The sequence below is a fragment of the Vanessa atalanta genome, chromosome 23 (assembly GCF_905147765.1).
Source record: "Vanessa atalanta chromosome 23, ilVanAtal1.2, whole genome shotgun sequence".
Taxonomy (NCBI): Eukaryota; Metazoa; Arthropoda; class Insecta; order Lepidoptera; family Nymphalidae; genus Vanessa; species Vanessa atalanta.
Window position 1 is genome coordinate 3,093,190 of NC_061893.1, and position 23,401 is coordinate 3,116,590.

Consider the following 23,401-nt stretch of genomic DNA (forward strand, 5'->3'; position numbering starts at 1 on the left):
AAGCTAATTTCACACAAAAGGACGAGCGTTGACATTTAGGCAGCTTCCGATATCACGTATAACGGTTAGGATATGAATCGTGCAGGAGAATATTTTTTCGAGGTGATCTAAGGTGCGTTCGTCAACTACGATCAAGCCTGTATTGTTAACATAGTCGATAAGCATAACAACACATTTAGTAGTTTATGTGGAGTATGGAGTCGCTTATGACTTTCTCGAAACAGACAAAAGACAAGACAAAAGAGTTTAGTAAAATTTGACATAAGGCATTTTCTTATTAGCTTGCTTTTTAAACTTAAAAGTCCAGTTCAATTACAAAATTTATAAACTGATTTATTTGCAACAAATCGTCTACCTTGAAACGCAGAGAAGGCGCAGTTTTTATAACGCATACGGGTTCAAACTCAGGCAAGTGACCTTTGAATTTATATGTGCTCAATTTTTGTTTATAATTCATCTGTTCGGCGGTTAGCGAAAACATTGTGAAGAAACCTGCATTTGTTTAATTTCAGTAAAATTCTGACGTATGAATATTCACCAATCTGCATTGGAAGAGTGCGGTGGATTGAGCTACAAAGCTTCTCCTCAAAGGGAGGGAAGGCCTTAGCCCAGCAGTGGGAAATTTACAGGCTGTTACTATTTTTATTATTAATTATAAATATTAGGTCAGTTTTAGGTTTGAGTTCTGTGATGTACCCGCTGTTACGTTAACTCGTCGGGTTCCAAATTCAACGGTCCAGTGTAACAATTTCACTAACAAATTTATCATTATCGCAATCGAACGGATACGTAATCGTTGCTGTTCAGCCGTTTCCTATTATTTAATAAAATATTATCGGAATCGTTTCGAACTTTCATTAGATAGTAGAACCCCCCCCCCCCCCACCATTTATCCCGAAAAAATCTATATAAACCAATTTGCTTGCAACTAATTATCCTTGAGGAGCCGAGATGATTAATTATTCCTGAAGAGCCGAGATGACCCAGTGATGCGGCTACAACCCAGACAAGCACCACTGAATATTAATATGCTCAATTTGAGCTTATTTGTGCATGTCATGCTCGGCGGCGAAGGAAACATCTTGAGAAAATCTTCGTGTCTAATTTCAATAGAATTTTGTCTCATGTAAATTCACTAATCCGTATTGGAGCGGTGGATTTAGATACGAGCCTTCTCCTCAAAGGAAGAGAAGGCCTTGTTGTTACAGAGGTACATACCAATAGAGGAACATGTACAAGCTATTATCGACGACCTCCCTGGTCGAATAGTGTGTACGCCGGTTTTCATGGGTACGCCACTCCGAGGTACCGGGTGCGATTCCCGGCCGAGTCGATGTAGAAAAAGTTCATTAGTTTTCTATGTTGTCTTGGGTCTGGGTGTTTGTGGTACCGTCGTTACTTCTGATTTTCCATAACACAAGTACTATAGCTACTTACATTGGGATCAGAGTAATGTATGTGATGTTGTCCAATATTTATTTATTATTAGCTATTATTACTTTACTCTTTATTATTTGAAATTTTTAAACCTTTAGATTAAAAAAAAATTTTGATGTATATTATTGAACAAATAAAATAGTGAGTTTTGATAAACTTTTGCTGATCAAACTTTGTTAAAATCGGAGTTAATTGATGTTTATTGCAGATGGTGTTATTTCATGGCTTTTAAATAGGACTCTCCTAAAACCCCGAAGTTGATTACGTAACAGAAGCTGTAATATTTCAAAGATTCACATTTTAATTAAATCAGGACGGACGCTTTAGACTTGCGTTTATTCTCTCCTATTTCAAATACCCAATTACATCCAATTGATTTATGTTACTGAATAGATTTATTAATTAAAATCAGGTTTTTTTTATTGGGATTAGTTAGGTAGACTGGCAATAGGCCACCTGGTGGTAATTAATTCCGGTTGCTGAATTTCACCTTCAGACATCGCATCAAAATACTAAGTACCATCCGCACCACCTCGATGTCCGGTAATCCACAATAGCCCGATTTTAAAGATATTTTCTGCCTCGCACAACCACTCTGTGGATCCAGCTTTCGCCGGTGGTTTTTCCGAACCGATACGACTTTTCCCAAGTCGTCAAAAAAAGAGCGTACCCATTTCTTAAAGACCGACAACGCATCTGCGAGTCCCTCGGTGTTACAAATATCCATGACCGGTGGTACTTACTTTCCATCAGGTTAAGTCCATCTGGTTTATCCTGCTCGTTTGTAACATATTACATTAAAAAAAATAGTCACAGTAGATCCTCTATGCGATAAACGAAGCTGCCATGTCTCTTTTGTCTATAGTAGAACTAAATCACTTGCCATGCAAACGGGAATACGATAACATTAAATGATAGATGAAAACCCAGCCTTAATAAATAAAACTAAACAAACACGGTATATCTTTTACTTTTAAACATATGATTTTAAACATTGATCTATAATTTACTTTGGATAAGTTTCTATCGAGTCTACCCTGCACTAAATTTCGCTTTCTGAACGCAACCGTAAACGTCAAACATGGCCGCCTTGTTGTTGAAGTCGAACTGTCATGTCATTGAATTTTATGAATATATCATCGAAATATCTCGATTTTACGATTTTTGCGGATACATGTTATCGACTTAAAAATCTATAATAGTGGATAGGTTTCGATCGGGTCTATCGTAGACCTGCACGAAATTATGAATATAAATTGCTATTTGACGGTAGATGTTTTAAGTAGGTGAAAGATAACTTGAACTTTTTATTAAATTAAAATTTTACTGTAAAACAAACAAGATCACAGTACGTTTTATTAATAACAGCAAACGACAAATAGAAAAATAGATTATAAAGGAAAATATAGAAATAATTACTTCCCGATAGTTCTTTGATCTCTTATTACAAATACGTTTATACATAAAGCGTGGGTAGGTCAGGTATTCAATAAAAAACTAATCTAAATATTAGTTTGCTTTGAAAAGGCAATATCCCTATGAAGTACTTATATTTGCCAGAAGAATGTATCGAATTTCGAAGTCAATATGTTGATTCCTGCCTTTTATTTTATAGCAACCATTTTGTTGACATATGTTAAATGTTAGCATAGATTAGAAGGAGCCCGGTGAAAATCTATATTAATATTATAAATGCGAAAGTAAATCTGTCTGTCTGTTGATCTTTAACGTTTAAACCACTCAACCAAATTTGATGAAATTTGGTACTAACCTACCTTGAATCTCGTGGTTGGACAAATGCTTTTTGATACCTAAAACCTAACAGAATCCCTAAAAATCGAGCGAAGCCGCTGCCATCTAGTACCCTGTTACAATAACATGTCATATTATTTTTATTTTATAAAATTATATTTATATTAATCACGATTACATTTGGAAATCAATATTTTTTAGTTAATTTTTTAGTGATCACATTGGTGATGTAATATCAACCATTCCTTAGGGACTAAGAAGTTACATCCCTTGTGTCTGAAATTACACTGGTTCACTCACTGAACTTAATCCAAACCGGAACACAACAATACTAACTTCCAATTATAATGGCTGAATAATTACTCTCAAGCTGACGATTAGTCAAGAGTTATAGTTCCATGTTCGTTGATAATACTACGTACTTTTACCACTTAAGCGATGTTCATGTATCTACTTCTGACTGTAATTGTGCTAGATTTATTATTCGCTTTCAATATTGGTGAACTATTATTTTTATACAAGTTTATACCCAAGAGCAGAACTCGTTGGCTTTATCGGTTTCTATCATCGTTACTGAGACAAAGTCATACCAATTTTCTCACTATTTAATATATTTTTGTTTATTAAAATCGATCTAGTATTTTTTTTTGCATGAAGGAGCAATATTACAGTTTTGTAAAGACAGTTTTTGATGCTTTCACTTACCGAAACTGGGGACCTGTTGAAAAAAGTTCTACTAAAACACGTATTCGTGATATTGCTATAATAATAGTTTCAGGCTGTTACCTCTCACCTGGCTATTGCATATAAGCACCTGAAAATCAGTATACCGAAGCCTAAGTAGGGGTGGATTGCTCCCACTGACACCAGACTTGCTGATGGGGACTCAGGTCACTGAGAGTAAAATATAATAGCATTAATTTTGAATGTACAAATGAAATCGTTCCATGGAAAAGTGCTTTTAAGAATTGAGACGTCATCAGATGTGTGTAATATCCTTAGAATTGGTGTAGGTGAAGTTGAGGTGACCAATATTCGTTGATAATAGTTATCTAAGCGATGTCTTTATAAATTGAAAATGGGCCTGTTCATAGTAATATTTTAAGTTATTATGTCTAAATTAGTATAAATAATAAATTTTAGATTATATTTAAGTATAATATTTATAATAGCTCTTTGACTTCGTACGGGAAAAAAATATATAAATATTTTTTTTTTTTTAAATTGAAATAAGACCTTGTTCCCGATCACAGCGCCATTTATCATGTAAATCATTTAAAATCAGGAAAAAAATTATCGAAATCGATCTAGCCTTTAGATCTAGTTCAGTTACTTCACAGTTACAAACGTACAGAAGGAATATATATATGTATATACAAAGGCAACTTTAAAAAAATATGTAATTAATTAGAATCATCAATCATGCACTAATTTGATTTATATGTTTCTGAGGCACGTTTTCACGTATATCACGTATATTGTACGCGGTTTAATTTTTCTGTTATGTATTTGTAATTTAAACAAACACAATGAAATGGTTCCATTTATTCGACCTTAATGAGGTGTAAACAGACTGTCACTAGAAAAAGTGTTAAGTTTTATTTTAAACTTATTACTTCGGCTACTTATTGCTCAAGTAAGTATTATATTAATTATTACGTGTCTTAGTTAGACTTATCTCCATTGTTTCTAATCACCCTTGAGAGTAAGGAAACCAAAAAAAAAGTATGTCACTTTTGCGAACATTTAAATTGGCTATGGCAAAAAAACTCGGCCATACAATAAAAAAAAATCAAAGAAAGGCGTTCATTATAACTAAAAAATAAAGGATCTACTTCTACGGCGTAATTAAAAATTGTGTTATATGCAATAATTAATTATAGTAAAATATTTTTTCATAAAAATTTAAGTTTAATTTTTTTCTTTTTGCACCGTAGTGGTGGTATAACACAGTTTTAGGGACTTGACACTTAATTGGCGGTTTAGCAAGAAACTTCATCATTTAGTAATTGTACCGTAAAAAATCACCCTTGACATTTTTTTCATAACACGCCTGCAGAAGTACCTTCAAAATGAAATTATAAATTTGGCGACACATAAATATCGTACAGGTGTTTGTTGTAAAAATGTCAGGCGCCTTTGTAAGTGACTGTACCGGTGAGTAATAACGGTAAAGTACCGCGTATCATTTCATCTTACATCCACAATTTCTGTTATACAGGATGTATTTTGACGTCATTCTTGAGATAATTTGTCGACATATTTTTGCGCAACGAAGACTCGATTTTTTTTATTGAATACATTAATATTTATTCGAAAATAAGCTAAGAATATAACTGAACATGTCGATTGGCATAACACATTCTTAACAATAAAATTGAACTGTTTTGATTGACACACACATAATATAGCATTCTTGAAGATAACCGTCGCCAGTAGTTATCATCTTCATCAATATCTGAACATCTACTGAACATGCAGGAACATCTTCACTGGACATCTTGAATTATTCTTCTTCTTTCTTATTCCCTCACTGATTGACCGCTGACATTGCGTACTGCCACCCAACCTAAGTACTATGTCGGACCCTCGTATAGATATTCTATCCCGAGCCCGTCTATAATTTGCTTCTCCTGACAGTATCTTGAATTGCGCAACACGAGTTTCTAAAGGAACTGAGGACTCGAGGACTGAGAACGCATGAACTCTGACCAATAATAATAAATAATAACTTAAATAACGAATGAATAAAATATACCATCGTACCAATTACCTATGTCAAAGAATAAACACATATATATGAAGCCAATTTGACCTTATAAATGGAACCTTATTTTTCAAAGACAGTTTAATACTAATTTCGAGGTGAAACCTAAATAGTACTCTAATACGAGAAGGACTGATAATGATTAATAGAGTCAAGGACATTGACAAGGACATGTGAATATTTAACTGAAATATATACTGGTACCACTATTAATCACTGCGAATAGAACAGTTGATATTCTTTGTTCTATAAAGTGGATACGACGATAATATTTCAAGGTCGAATTTGAGTTTAACGAACTAAGCTGAGCGTCGGAAAGTGAAAAGTGTGTCACGCATTTTGTTACTTTAGTCACGAGTACTACCGAGTTCTGCGCCTTTTTTTGTTTTACCATCTTTGATAATTGTAATGTAAGTAATGTTCGAACCAAAAGTGTTTATTAGTTGAAATAAAAACTGTTATTTGGTTTCTAATTTATATAGGTTACATAGTTGTATGTATGTTATTAGGATATTTATTTTACTATAGACTGAAATCGGATGGTTTTTCTAGATTCGTAACAAATAATTCGATCCTACTTGTTTCTTCATATAACGCTTGTAACTTGAAATTTATGTTATAATTTCGTGATAATTTTCGACATATAAAGATACAATTTTAAATTTTCAAAATTTTGAGTACATCCTGTATATAAAGAAATATCGTTACTATAGCGATAAGGATGATTTGAATGCAATTTACTTTCATTTATTTTACTAGCTAACTGTTGTCTGTAGTTGGATATTAGAAGTGTTTGTTGTAGTACTTGTCTAAGTGTATGCAGTATTTAATGTAAGTGTAAAAGCCTTGTAAAAGTGTATTTTGTTTTAATATATTAAAACAAAATAATATTTTATTTATAAGTTAATTTTTTCTCTATTCATGTTGTAAAATGTTAAAGATTTCTAGAAACTAAATATTATTTGCTAAGATTTTTTAATTTATACATTATTATTAAGTAAATGAATAAATATAATTAAAAAATTTTTTTATCATTAATAACAATAAAAACGAATGTACGCGATTGTACTTTTATTTACTCCTGTTTTTGTCGGTGAAAGATACTTGTTTAATAAGTACACATGTTTTCGTACTAAATTAACAATTAAACAAATGTTATATCTACTTATCTTATTATATATATATTTTTTATTTAATATAAATATATTAATATACAAGTTCCATTCAGAGCTTCAATATTTTGGCGCTAATCAGACCGTTAAGCAACTCTTGGTCTATTGTCGACCTTACTCCTAACGCAAGTTTGTTAACAAGGCGGAAAATGAAAATTTTCCTAAGGCATCGTTACGTTACAATGCGTAAATTCTAACTAATTATTGCGTATTCAAACTCTACAGACACAAATGTATTCGCCTGTAATTAACATATACTTTTCCACGTGCTTGGGAATAAAGGGCATTATGGGGAAACTTCCATACGTAGAATGAAAATCTGCCAAATGTACCCAAATATCCTAATCCAGATTAAAGTGCCGTGGTAGAATAAACTTCTCAAAATTAAGCCTTTGACCAGCTGGCAAATGATGTTACTTTTGTTTTACTTGAAATACTTTACTTTTACTTTTCTATCGTTTACGTGAGCCATAATACATATATTCAGCATGCAATATGATTCCTCGTGAGTATTGTATGCAATTATATTGTTGTTGTATGACTAGCATTATCATTAGCATTAGCAGCCTGTAAATTTTCCCACTGCTGGGCTAAAGGCCTCCTCTCCCTTTGAGGAGAAGGTTTGGAGCATATTCCACCACGCTGCTCCAATGCGGGTTGGCGGAATACACATGTGGCAGAATTTCGTTGAAATTAGACACATGCAGGTTTCCTCGCGATGTTTTCCTTCACCGCCGAGCACGAGATGAATTATAAACAAAAATTAAGCACATGAAAATTCAGTGGTGCCTGCCTGGGTTTGAACCCGAAATCATCGGTTAAGATGCACGCGTTTTAACCACTGGGCCATCTCGGCTCTATTGTATGACTAACGCGGGACTATTTTGCGCTTAGTACATAAAGAATTCTTCGAACATTACACTTATCTTGATTGCTTTAAAAACTTCCGTATGGAATACATTAATACGTTTCGTCGAAATCGTTTTTTCAATCATAAACTTTTAAATCGTCTAACACGTATAAATAAGTGTTGATACATTAATTTAGATAGAATGGTAAGTGGGCTATGTGATGATAACTTTTGAAGTCATGTTAGTAAACCAGTGTAAAAACTGGCAGCTACCAGCGAGTTGGACCATAAGTTGCCTTCCAAATTTTCTTTTAAATAAATAATCGTCGTCTATAAATATTTATATATTAGCATTTTAAGAATGACGTAACTAATGGTCTCGGCGAACTCATGGGAGACCAGCCAACCGCGCAGGATATTAAAGTGCACAAGTGTCCGCGCAAACACAGGTGCACAGTAACAGATCATTCTTTACATAGACACGCCGACATATATGAATAATTAACAGTAATATAAAATCAATCATGGCATAAAACAATACTGATTTAAACAGTCACGAAGTTACGTGACTAACTTTCTTTTGTGTTTTATTAGTGACAAGATAAATAACATCATCATAATTCTAAGATATGATTTTTGCGAGCTAAACCGTCGCTAGACACATTGTCTATCTATGCCACATTACTAGTACATTCTACCGAGAATAGATTACCGGGAATAGATTTAGATTAGATTAGCAGCCTGTAAATTTCCCACTGCTGCGCTAAGGCCTCCTCTCCCTTTGAGGAGAAGGCTTGGAGCATATTCCACAGCGCTGCTCCAATGCGGGTTGGTGGAATACACATATGGCAGAATTTCGTTGAAATTATGCCATATAAAAATAAAAATTAGACGCATGCAGGTTTCCTCACGATGTTTTCCTTCACCGCCGAGCACGAGATGAATTATAAACACAAATTTAGCACGTGAAAATTCACCGGTGCATGCCTGGGTTTGAACCGAAATCATCGGTTAAGATGCACGCGTTCTAACCACTGGGTCATCTCAGCAAGAAACTCAGTAGTTACTCTTCTCCACCATTCCAATAAGAGAATATCTCAACAAAATACAATTAATATTATAGATAGCCTAGAAATCAACAAATACTAAGTCCAGCCCTTTTTATTTGTTACTTCTTAACGCTTTTTGACAAAAGCTTTACATTTTTTAATAAAAATTAAAGTATCGTAGTGTAATAAAACTTTTTCTCAAAGTGAAGCCTTATATCAACTTTGAAATGGCTGTTATTTTAGTTTATTTTATTTATTCAATAACTTCTAATTGTCATAGTAACCTAGTTAAAAATCTATTAATGGTCCAAAATATGTATATACCGAGAAGAACCGGTAAAACAATAAATAGTAATTTATTTCCAACGATGTTTGATCGCATATATTACGAAAGAAAATAAGAATTTATATAATATCTTATTAGATACAAGTTAAGTATATATTTACGTTCACTGATAAGAAATAACAGATTAAAAGTTTATGAACGTTATTAAGATAAACAGAATTGCTTCGATCTCATAATGAAGATTCATTACTGATAGATTAAAATATGATTTTAGTATTATTGATAGACAAAGTATGACATTGTGTTTAAAATGAATTTGTGTTTTAAATCTCATGCGTAATACATTGTGAAGAAAAATTTATGTATCAGATATATACGTAACATCGGTTGTAAATGTTGTTTTTTTTTTAACAGACTGGAGGCGTCACCTGGTGTGAAGTGACTACCACTGCTTATGTACATCTTAATTCTTCAAATGTACGAAGTATATTAATAATTCAACCGATTTGCGACGTAGATTTTACAAACAATATATCAACAATACTTAGGAGTTTCTTTATAAATAGGTACCTGATGAAGTGGTTAAGCACAGTCACAGACATGAAAATGAATTTTAAGGATTAAATATTTATTGAAATTAATTATTTATTAATTAACCTTCATGGTAGGCTTTTGTTTGGCAAACAGCAATACTTGGTATTATTGTATTCCGATTTGTAGGGTGAGTGAGCCAGTGTAACTACAGACACAAGGAACATAACATCTTAGTTCCCAAAGGGATGGTTAATATTTCTAACAGCGCCAATGGCTGTGGCTGGTGTTGACAACTTAACATCAGGTGGCCCATTAGCCTAACTATCACATAATAAAACCTTTCCTTCCATCTCTAATGCGCCACCAGCGAGACTAAATTTTTATGAACCATATGCCTGTAGTTACATTTTGTTTACACTGAAATAAATAAAAATCATAAATTTTGGGTGTGCGTGTGACCAACCAATCGCACTATGTTCAAGATTGACGACGAAAAATTCTATTCTTAAACATGAACTCACGTTTTTTACACTTACCAATATATTTAAGTTATGATTGTATTGTATTTTTTAATATAATATACATACTAACACATATGTATAAAACTAAAAAAGCAAATGCTACTACGTATACGGGAGTACGACCTTATTGCGTTCGAAGCGTTCAACCAATCTTTGTATGTTAGATTATATTCATCGACCTTGTATCAAAATATGACAATAGTCTGAATGAACCAAAACTATCAAAAGATCAGCGCTCATAATAAAATTATACATTCGTTTCGTAATTCTAGTAAAATTATCCTCGAATCGCTTCAAAATATCTTATATATTGATACGACGATAAATGCGTGTAAAATATCGGTTATGGTCTTATTTGAAAAGCTTCAGCCGTCGATGTGCAGAAAATTAAAAAGGATTCTTGATTCCAATTTAACAAATAATTAATTTTAGAGAGCGGAAAAAGTTACTGGCCTGTTAGAGAGCGGTACTACAGAAGAAAAAAAAATTAAAAACGTATCAAAAATTAAATTAAATTATTGTCGACGTACTTCAATTCTAACTGATTTAAAAGAGGTTTCATCATTTTGGCGCTACATTTAGCGATGAGTGACTTGCAGTCTACAAAGAAAAAAAATCAAAATAAAACCTGTCATAGGTTTCAAAATTTCTAAAAAATCGTTTGATTAAATGCGAAATTTTCGCGGGAGACCCCCTTTAATACAAATTAAGACTAGTGTCTTAATTAATAACAGTCAAGTGACGTCATTCGTCATTATTGATAGCGGTTCTTAATAAAGTTCAAAATAAAGAGAAACTAATTAAGCGTTTATCGATACGAAAAAAGTCCCCGAGTGTTTCGAGAAGGGGATTCACAATATTCCTCTGCAATATTATTCATTGACCGCCTGTGACCTCTTATCTTTACACGTCATACAACTTAACATGCATGTAACTATTATGATACTGACTCTTATATCAAGCCAATAGCGTCTATATTGCTTTGATATTTAATTTACCAAGATTTTATTTTATTTGGTCGATTTATTAGTATTTAAAAGAAGGTTTGCGATTCCAGAGTCATTCGCATTTGATCGGCTTACCAAGTATTTCTTTGCTTTTAAGAAAAATACCGAGATGAATTTCGCTAAGATCTTTTTCTTTGTCTTCGCCTGCTTTTTGGCACTCAGTACAGTATCGGCGGCACCCAGCCCTAAATGGAAGATTTTCAAGAAAATTGTAAGTACAGATTTTCCTAATTATTCAATAATCATTTTCAAAAAAGTGATGGCTTAGTGGATTGAACGTGGAGCTTCACCGATGGTTCACACACACACACACACATACATACATAGAGAGACAGAGAGAGAGAGAGATAAAAAGAGATAGAATATTTAATAAATGATTAATTGTACCACTTCAACATTAAACGTATTTGATGCAATTGATTGCTTTCACACGTTAATATTATTTTGTAAGACAACATATTCCAATATGCAGCACTAATACATAAATATATAATTAATGTATATAGTTTCTTCTTAAATTGTCTTAACTTCTTATTCATACATTATTTTATTTTCAGGAAAAAGTCGGTAGAAACGTACGCGATGGTCTCATCAAGGCGGGCCCTGCGATTCAAGTCGTCGGCGATGCAACAGCCATTGCCAAGGGATAATCAGCCTTAACACCTCAGCCATAATAACAAAAATAGTACAATTCTTTCCTCTTCAAACCATTTCATAAAGTCTTCTAGCCTTAAGATTACAATGTATTATTAAGTTACAATAAACTATATTTATTTTTTTAATTTTGTTTTTTTATATTTTATTTTTCCCAAACAAATTACTAACTAACTAAAATATAAATGTTTATTAAAGATGTCCCGATTTGTCGGCGGATAGTCGGCTATAGATCCGGCCGTATTCATAGTCGGCGACTAGTCTGCGACTATTCGGCAAACACTGCCGACAAACTGACTTATTTTAATATATATATTTCTTGATGGAAATATGGGAGCAATTACATTATTTTATTAAAATGATTATTATTATTACAATAATATGAATTTTAGATCAATTATCATTTGACACTTACACTTGACTTTACAGGAATTGGTCAAAAATAATCCACACGTACATACTTATGTTAATTTTCTTAAACTTCTAAGCTATATTTTAATTATCTTAAACTCTTTCAAAACGATGAGCCGAGATGGCCCAGTGGCTAGAACGCGTGCATCTTAACCGATGATTTCGGGTTCAAACCCAGGCAGGCACCACTGAAATTTCATGTGCTTAATTTGTGTTTATAATTCATCTCGTGCTCGGCGGTGAAGGAAAACATCGTGAGGAAACCTGCATGTGTCTAATTTCAACGAAATTCTGCCACATGTGTATTCCGCCAACCCGCATTGGGCTGCGTGGTGGAATATGCTCCAAACCTTCTCCTCAAAGGGAGAGGAAGCCTTTATCCCAGCAGTGGGACATTTACGGGCTGCTAATGCTAATAATGCTTTCAAAACGTAAAAATTACATTTATTATATCAGTAGTTCAGTTGCATTGTTTAATGTATACTTATATGCGGTTTTGTTTGATATTTATTTTTCCTGGTATATATTATATGTAAATAAACATTTATCGAACTTAAATAAATATATATCGCGACTCATAGTATATTATTATATAAAATAGTATTAAATAGATCATTTCGTAGAAAATATTAATAAATATTTTCTACAAAATAATTTTATTGAGTAGATTAAAAGTGCTATAAACGTCGTCTGAGAATAGTGTCCGTAAATATATTTTCTTGGAAGGAGTTCTGAGCTATCGTATCTGAGAGGTGGCGGATTAAACCGACCATTTTTAAATATTGAAATTCTCTCGACCCAATTTACGTCACGATAGCGAATCTCAAGTACAGAGTCCAGTGTTTTCCCGCACTCTAAATAATCTGATGAGACGGGAATTCGACACGACTGGGGATCGGGCGCCGGACAGAAAAGTGTAACAATTTCAACTTCAACATCGTCTCCCAACCTAAGATTAGTTGAAAAAACGCCGAGAACTAAAGTCTCATTAAGTAATTATTGGAGCAATGAGGCAGTAAATATCTATACTTATATTAAATATGCGATAGTAACTCTATTTGTATATTACCGATTTTGTTGAAATTTGGACGTCCCAATATACCAAGGAAATATTAAAGAAATTATATTTGAATTTCTAAGCCAAAGTGATAAAAAACATTAGAACTATATGTTGCTTCTTGTATTAAAATGAATGTTTACTAATACATGAGGAGATCTTGACAGACTAACTGAAAGCTAAACGACTTACAACTTATACTAGAATATTCACTTAGACCAACCGGCTATGGCTGTGCGTAGGCGTGTATGTCAGTTAGCCATTTTAAAATTTTATTAACTAGACTATATAAAATAATAAATTTTATCCAATGAGTATGAATTTACGGTGCTCGGGTTTGAAACTTTAGGTCGTCGTATACTAAAAAAATAAGAAACTGGACCATACTTCTGGTGACTTACGAGCTGGCGCGATTCAGAGGGATAATAATGGCAGGGTACAATGCCACGGGACAATCTTTTAGATGGCGTAATTTTTTATAATTAATATCGTAGTTTAATAGTTTTATTTAATATAGTTATGTTTATTATTATTATTATTAAATAAATGTCAAAATTTCTTTCATATTGCATTTATAAAGTGTTACTTAAGAAGATTATTACATAAGTAATGACGCGTAATATTGACATAACAAGCGTTAATTTCATGTCCTTGTTAATACATAGAACACGCCATGAAACATGCATTGAATTTCCCTATAGTAAAGTTATTAAAGTTAATAATTCCATAGAAATGATTTATGCATGTGAACCGCTTGGGAACGCCGCGGGATGAAATAAATAGCATTTTCCTTAAAATTAACAGCTCGTTCGCGTAGTGAATGGTTTTAAAATGTTTTTGACGGTAAAGATAATATTTCCCGGGATACAGATTTCAAAACAAAGTAGCTGCATCTCATATTGTAAAATAGTTGTCGCCAGCGGCTTGGATCGCGTTTTAGGGATTGGTCGTAAGGTGTAGATATGAAAAAGGACACGTCCTTCCTTGGAGTTCAAGCTAGCTTTATACCAAATCTAATCAAAACCACTGAATGGTTAAGCTGTGAAATAGCAAGATATAGACAGACCTACTTTGGCATTTATAATTGTAGTAAATTTATGTACATATCCATTTACAAAAAACAAAATCAAATAGATGTAGTGAATTTAAATAATAATAAAATTTTATATTGTAAATATGTTAAAATTGTAAAAATAATGTAATGATGAACTAGCAGACCCGATCGATATACTGCCTTAACTATGAATATTAAATTCGAATAAGTATAAAATTAATGATACAAGGCGTTCTTAGTTTTATTTACTGGTGAGTATATAAAAACAAATGACAGTCACGTCAAACAGCAACTTTCTTAAAAAAAAATTATTTCATATGATTCTTCTCCTGACGGTATCAAACACAACAAAAATGTATTAGCGAAATTGGTCCAGCGGTTCAAGCGTGATGAGACCAGAAGAAAAAGGGATTAATATTTATATGTATATAGATATATATTGAGTAGTTTATCACTGGCAAACAACAGGTTCCCGGCGTTCTATAACTCAAAGGCCGTGAATTTCTATACAACTGAATTCTCTCCTGTGATTCTGATACGAATATTTAACGTACTCGGAGCTTAATGAGAAATTACTATGATTTCCGCTAATTCATTTGAATTGAATTGATCACCGAATTTAACAATAGGTAACATGTTAGGGTATGTTATATATGTATATGATGAATGAAACGTATAGCTGATAACATAATTTGGTCAATCGAGTAGAGAAAATAAAAGTTAATTGCATTTTTAATCAGAATAACGTTTATTATTTAATAAATTCAGAAAAATATTTAAACCTTCGCCATAACAATATTTAAGTGCTCAGCGGTGAAGGACAACATCGTGAGGAAATCTGCATGTGTCTAATTTCAACGAAATTCTGCCACATGTGTATCCATCAACCAATTTTTTTTTTCAATATTCCTTAATAATTCAATAAAGGAATATTGAAAAAAATAAAAAAAACAAAATGACATATGCGACATCAACAGTGCAAATTCAGGTAATATCCCAAAACACACATTCTTAAACAATAATAAATTAATAAAACATAATAATGATCTAAAAATGTGATTCACCTTTATCTCAAGTCCAGGGAGTTCCCAGTTTAACACTAAATGACCCCTTACCAACACACATAAACCGTTACATAAATACTTGATTTATAAAATCGCTCTTATTTGTATGTATCTAAAGTTCAAATTTGAATATGACATTTTATAATCACTGGAAATATGTTTGTCGTTCTCGTGATATTATAAAATGTTCAACAGCATTGCTCTCAGAATCCCGAATCTCTTCGACTGAGTAACAGAGTTACTATAATAGCATTCAAAATGAATTTCGCCAAGATTTTCTTCTTTATATTCGCCTGCATAGTTTTGACTACAGTTTCCGGCGCTCCGAATCCTAAATGGAAGCTCTTCAAGAGAATTGTAAGTACGATTTGTTTTAGATTCACTTATCCTTTGATTGATCCAAATAAGGCAGAGTTGTCCAGTGGTTTGAATACGTGAATCTTAAGCTAAGATCACGCGTTCAAAACTAATTTGTTAGCATTGATATGACTCAGTTTATTTGTATATAGTAAAACGTTAACACGTGACTCACATATAATGTATGTCAATTGTTCACGATACCAAAATATGTTACTATGTACCTACGATGTTTTTATGTTTTTGAGTAATAATTGTTTGAAGTGTTTAAAAAAATCGAAACGAATTTTATTGCAACGTAAATTCATGTAACGTTTGAAACGTTTCTGAAATTAAAAAACATGTCATTTTCTATTACCTTTTGTAAGATTGGATTAATTTTTAATACATAATTATCTTTAAAATACTAACTGTTATTTATTTATTTTCAGGAAAAAATCGGTAGAAACGTTCGGAATGGTCTCATCAAGGCGGGCCCTGCGATCCAAGTCGTCGGCCAAGCCACCGCCATCGCCAAGGGATAACCGACCTTAACACCTCAGCCATACCAATAAAAATAGCCTAATTCTTTTCTCTTCATGCCATTTCATAAAATCTTCTAGTCGTAAGATTAAAATGTATTATTAAGTAACAATAAATCATATTTATTTTTCTAATTTTGCTTTTATATTTTTGGAACTATTTCTCTTAAGCAGGAACTGGCAGGTCACGAAGGAAGAAGCGTTATTTCCTCTCTAAGCGACCATCCGTCTCTTTCTCTTCCCTCAGTCTCTTTCTACGTATACGGTTTTTTTTTATAATACTAGCTGTTGCCCGCGGCTTAGCTCGCGTGGAAGTTGAGTATATTTACAGATTAACTTAAAGTATTACGTTAATTTAAGATCTCTTTGTATACCAAATTGATGTGCATCCAGAAACGCTGAAATATGTTTCTGTGTCCCAAAAATAAAGTTTCATGTTTGTATTGTCTAATAACTGAATCTCTGTGAACGTTGTAAGACATTCTGTAGTATATTTAGTATCAGCATTGTACCCGTGCGAGGCCGGGGCGGGTCGCTAGTAGGTTATATAAACCTATTGTTAGTAATTGTATTCATTATTTTTTTGAAACAGACTTCATTTACAGCGAATTATTCTCAAATATTGTTCATTTATTTCAATGTGTCATAATATATATATACTACTATCTACTTAGTTCCAGACGGGTGCCGCATGACACCTTTCTTTTCGTCAAATAAAATCTTAATCATAATTAAATGTATTAAAAAGAGATTTAAAATACAAATTAAGCACGTGAAATTCAGTGGTGCTTGCCTAGATTTGAACCCGAAATCATCGGTTAAGATGCACGCGTTCTAACCACTGGGCCATGTCGGCTCATAAATATTAAATGTTTATATTTAAATCTTTATATCGTACTAACATTATAAATGCGAAATTTGCACCGATGGTTGTTTGATACTCAATCACGCCCGAATGGCAAAATCTAAAAGAAATTCCACATAGTGATAGACTATAGTTTGGGATAGCATATTAAAATACCTATAGGTACTTAATATTTACTCACTTTGTTATACAAATGTTATTTCTGACCGATATCGTCGGAGTCTGGCCGTCTGCGCTATTTCCAAAATCCAAAAAAGGTATTTCTAGCCCACGTGTGACCTGTGCTTGTCTGCGATAGTCAAACTAGAACAATGACAAACACCGTTGCAGGCAATATATGATGAGTGGGTGGTACCTACCCAGACGGGCTTGCACAAAGCCCTACCAAGTATGTAAGTGGTAAGTATTAAATATTTTCTTTTGTTTGAAAATATCATCAGCTTTCAGTTGTACGTTAACTTGAGTTAAATCACCGTTCACAATCTCTATAATCTAACGGTATTTATAATTTTACGGTGACATATAGATATTAATATATGTACAGTCAGAGTAAGAAAACCTTCGTCAGTTTTCAAATTTATTCCTTTATCAAGTTGTATTTTGAAACTAAAGCATTAAACAGAAAACTGCACTTAAAATTAAACTAACATAGTATGATAACTAGGTTCAAAATAGTGTACATTGCGACGCAATATGTCATACTCAATCGGTAAAGCAGATTATCGCGCATACTGAGCACACGAAAACAGACCTTAAGGTGACGAACCTTTTCTAACTCCGACTGTACAATTTATATTTAGCGCGTATATATCTAACGCGATAACGGGGTAAAGGTGACGATAGTTTGATTGTTCGTTTGATTGGATTGCGCGATGCTTATATTGTAACTCATAACTGACTTTTTTATTATTCTTAAGAAAAAAGAGTTAGTAATGAGTTAGGTGTGTTAATTCTATTGAATAGGATATTATTTTACACCGTCTATTTATTACTTTTATTTAATTTATACTTAATTATAATAATCATTCGTTGCGAAAAGGTTTTTTTTTACATTACATTAGCAGCCCGTAAATGTCCCACTGCTGGGATAAAGGCCTCCTCTCCCTTTGAGGAGAAGTTTTGGAGCATATTCCACCACGCTGCTCCAATGCGGGTTGGTGGAATACACATGTGGCAGAATTTCGTTGAAATTAGACACAGGCAGGTTTCGTCACGATGATTTCCTTTACCGCCGAGCACGAGATGAATTATAAACACAAATTAAGCACGTGAAATTCAGTGGTGCTTGCCTGGGTTTGAACCCGAAATCATCGGTTAAGATACACGCCTCCTAACCACTAGGCCATCTCGTTCTTATTTAGTATTTATAATAATAAAATGATTTTTTCACTTTACTCAAAACTAGTTAAATCCCTATTCTAGTGATTATGATTCTGTTGATTATGGATCATACGAAAAATATTTAAAAAAAAACGGTAACTACGTATTTTTAAAAATGTACGAAAGGAATGCTTAACGATTTTGCTTGGCATTCTTGCGCAAGAACGCTATATTTCTCTGTTGATCTACTACGTCACTTATAGTCCACATCAATCCAAGAAGAAATGATTAGAAACCATAGGTTTATGTATTCCATGTGATTTTCCAATAGCACAGCTATGTTGTGCCCTAGTAACAGTTCTTGATTAATGTCTTTATTTATAAACATTAATCAACTTAACTTCCTATATTCATTTTAATTTTACTTCCAAAGTTCCGATGACAGTTTCGTCGACGTTAAAAACGCCATTTTCGAAACTCGATGTCAATCAAACGAAATCTATGTCAAATGTTGATTATTTGGATTCTGTTTTCTTGTAAACGGAAAAGACTATAAGTAAACTACGCCTCGGACTTTAAATTAATGTATTGTCTATTATATATTTGTAAGAAATTATTTATTTTATTTGGTTTATTAATTCGAGTGTACGATAATATAGTTTTAATATAATGACAGCTATGACATAATTATGTTATTAAGTATTTTCAAATACAAATGGAAATATATATAATAGTTTCCTCTAACGATGTTTTATTAATAAAACAAAACAGAATTGACCCGTATGTCTCTTATTAATAAAACAAAGCGTCGAGATTTAATCTATATTAATAAATGAGACGTTTTTTTGTATTTCGTTAATGAAAAAACTACGAAACTAATTAATATAGATGAAACATTTTTTCATAAGTTGTTTAAGGATATAATACGTGACATACAACATCTGTTGATGGTTTTGCTTGTAAGATAATAAGCCACCTATCTGTCACGGCTTCATATAAATTATATAAGGGTTTGTATACAATTTTTAGATTGAAGAACAAACATAAAAAGAAAATTCTTGATTTTTCCGAAAATAAAAGTTTAAATACTCGGCTTTTCTCTACAATACTGTGCATGTTTTAAACATGTAAACTTTTCTCTTAAATCAATTATTGATGAATATCGCATTAAAATCCGTTGCGTAGCTTAAGAGATCTAAGTGAATGGTAGAATTCACATTCTGAACTTGTGTGCAAGACTTGCAACAAACTGATGAATAATGATTAAATCGATTTATGTTTTGATTAGAGTAAAAAAATATAAAAACCGAAATTAAAAAAATAAATATGATTTATTGTTACTTAATAATACATTTTAATCTTACGACTAGAAGATTTTATGAAAAGGTTTGAAGAGTAAAGAATTAGGCTATTTTTATTGGTACGGCTGAGGTGTTAAGGTCGCTTATCCCTTGGCGATGGCGGTGGCTTGACCGACGACTTGGATCGCTGGGCCCGCCTTGATGAGACCATTCCGAACGTTTCTACCGATTTTTTCCTGAAAATAAATAAATAACAGTTAGTATTTTAAAGATAATTATGTATTAAAAATTAAGGTTATACAAAAGGTGACAGAAATTATCTTCTTGTGTAAGAATCGTTTAATTCAAACATTACATATATTTAAGTTGCATTAAAATTCGTTTAGTTTTTTTATCTCATTGCGCTAAAAGAAGTTCTTCTTCCCTTCTAACGATTATTTTTTAAATAAAAGCCAAAAGCATTGTAGTAACATATATTGTTATCACAAACTATTGTCATATACTCATACATGTGTATATATAGATGTCGTGAACGCACATTATATATGAACCGCGTGTCAACGCTTGACTATTTACAAATAAACTGACTCATAGCAGTACTAACAAAGTAATCAGATTAAAATTAATTAATCCATCTTCATTTTCATATATAAAACACATAGCATATCTGTTTTGCTTGTCCGGGTTTCAACGCGTTATCTTAGTTTAACATTCACGTATTCAAACCACTGGACAACTCTGCCTTATTTGGATCAATCAAAGGATAAGTGAATCTAAAACAAATCGTACTTACAATTCTCTTGAAGAGCTTCCATTTAGGATTCGGAGCGCCGGAAACTGTAGTCAAAACTATGCAGGCGAATATAAAGAAGAAAATCTTGGCGAAATTCATTTTGAATGCTATTAAAGTAACTCTGTTACTCAGTCGAAGAGATTCGGGATTCTGAGAGCAATGCTGTTGAACATTTTATAATATTCCGAAAACGACAAACTTATTTCCAGTGATTATAAAATATCATATTAAAATTTGAACTTTAGATACATACAAATAAGAGCGATTTTATAAATCAAGTATTTATGTAACGGTTTTTGTGTGTTGGTATAGAGTTGTTTCGTGTTAAATTGGGAACTCCCTGGACTTGAGATAAAGGTGAATCACACTTTCGGTAATAATTATATTATATCAATCCAGTATTGTTTTATAAAGTGTGTTTTTGGACATACCTTAATTTGCAGTATTTGTTTATATTCTGGACATGGAGTTTATAAAATGGTCTAATTGCTTCGTAATTGAATTGTAAATCATCATTACTTAGTATAAAACAAAGTCGCTTACCGCTATCTGTCCCTATGTATGCTTAGATCTTTAAAATAACACAACGGATTTTAATGCGATTTTTAATAGACAGATTGATTGAAGAGGATAGTTTATATGTATAACACATGTACAATATATTAGAGAAACACTGATAACTTTAGAGGTTTCTAAAGTGATGTCGAAAATAAACACATTATTTTGAGCTTATATTGCAAACGCTGGTGAACCCTAGAAGACAACAATATAATACAGCCTTAACGAGGCATCCACGTGTGACAGGAGGACTAGTTAATTTTTTGCCCCAAGTATCGAAATTGTGATTCAACGGGGAAATGATGTTAGTAGGTATTTGCCACCATTCCACGTGGTCATGATTTGTACAACAACTATTTTAATTTTTATTTGCATATGCTTAAGAAGGTAAATAATCCTTATGTAAATGTATATTTTTTAATAACCTAATAATATTATTCAAAAGTGCTTTTATTAGCCTACTTTTATAAAGAATATTTTGTTTTGATTCGGTTTTGAAATATTTATCTCTGTAAAATGGCCTTTTAAGTCTAGTGTTTTAGTTACACCGTTGCGGAGCACGGGGTTACTCGTTCGAATATCAGCTCTGATCGAAATAGTTATCACGCTTACTGTCAATAAATTCTCAATAGTGTTATTATATTGACTTTTGATGTGAAAAACAGTTTAAGAAAACATTATACAAGTTACGGCAAATTTGTTTTGATTCGTTCAAGAGGACTTCACATAACATCTTGTGTACCAACACAAAGTACTACGGTTTGATGATCGAGTAACTAGCCAGTGTGTATTGCTCAGAAAATTCAATGGGAGAGTATTCTGTCAGATTTCATTGCTTTGTGAGTTCATTTTGAAATAGACCTGTCACGGCACATTTTGATTTTAACATACTAACTCGAACCTGAGTAACGATTGCCTTTTCGTTGCTGTTTATTTACTTCAAGAAATAAACGCCTCTATATTATATTTCAGCAACATATAAATATAATTTATACCCCATAGCACTCAGGAAAATGTTGCTTTCAGTCAGTGAATTTTATTTTATTATACTGTATAGTTCCGGAGATCACCTCCCCTATTTACAAACCCATTTTACCTCTTTAATAATTTTATATAACTTTATATGTACACCTAGGTCTCATATATAGGTAAGAACTGGGTATAAAAGTATACATTCTATTTCATTTTTTTTTTAAACGATTTATTACGCTTCTATGTATATACATATATAAGCTAGTACGTCTTTTTCTAAAGGAGGTCTAATCTTCGAAAGAGTAACTGGTCTGAGGGGTGAATCAGGTTATGTATCACCCATTAAAAACTTTGCAAAAGGATAATCAGCGTATTCCTAATTAGCCACAAGACCGTAACAATTAATGCACATTAATTAGATCTAGGTATTTTCCTGTACTATTTTATTTTCGTATGTATTAAAATTGTACGATATAAATAAATAACAAGACAGAACAATAAAGAACGCTTGAAAGAAATGAAGCAAATGTTGTTTTTTTTCTCATAATCGTTTATTTATATTAATATAAGAAACAGCCCGCAGGCGATCGTTTTATTCCCAAGGCGATCGTCACTCACTAATCCTGTAATAATCTCTTGCAAACAAACATTTCTATATAATTATTTTTAATAAAGGCATTTTTTGTAATAAGTTTAATAAAAATCTTTTAGGATAGGTGATAAAATAGCGCTCATAATTCTTTCAAGGTTATTAAGTTTTTTTTTTTAATTGGCAACAAACAAGACAAATGAACAAACGAAAGTTAAGAAATACCAGCCTGTTAATGTTCCGTTGCTGGGATAAGACTTCCTTTACTTGTAAGAGGGTTTATTTATTATTATATAAAATATATAGGTGTTTGTGTTTGAACTTTTAAGCTTTTGTTAAGGTCCACGTGTTCTACCCACTGAACCATCACGGCAAATAAATAAAATGTCAATAAGAAACAAAAACTATCTATTCAATAAAGATTTCACTAGAGAATCTTGTATCAATAAAAATTGCTAAAGCTGTTTATTAATGGCGAACAGTTAAAAAAAACTTGTTATAATTAATATC

The 23,401-nt window shown here is 32.4% G+C and overlaps 1 protein-coding gene across 2 annotated transcripts; it reads left to right on the forward strand.

Moving 5' to 3' along the window:
* Positions 1-11,425: 11,425 nt before the first annotated feature.
* LOC125073034 (cecropin-B-like) lies at positions 11,426-16,628 on the forward strand. Of its 2 annotated transcripts, none has more exons than XM_047683712.1 (2): positions 11,426-11,586; positions 16,404-16,628. In XM_047683712.1, the coding sequence occupies exons 1-2, from the start codon at positions 11,485-11,487 to the stop codon at positions 16,494-16,496; spliced, it is 195 nt and encodes a 64-aa protein (XP_047539668.1). In that variant the 5' UTR covers positions 11,426-11,484; the 3' UTR covers positions 16,497-16,628. The 2 variants fall into 2 exon arrangements, with proteins under 2 accessions (XP_047539668.1, XP_047539667.1); XM_047683711.1 differs by lacking the exon at positions 16,404-16,628 and adding an exon at positions 11,933-12,157.
* Positions 16,629-23,401: the final 6,773 nt, after the last annotated feature.

Excerpts from the sequence above, each read along its gene's own strand:
- LOC125073034 (XM_047683712.1), top strand. The coding sequence starts at position 11,485 with ATGAATTTCGCTAAGATCTTTTTCTTTGTCTTCGCCTGCTTTTTGGCA. Across the intron at positions 11,587-16,403 it reads GGAAGATTTTCAAGAAAATT|GAAAAAATCGGTAGAAACGT; the intron begins GTAAGTACAGAT and ends ATTTATTTTCAG.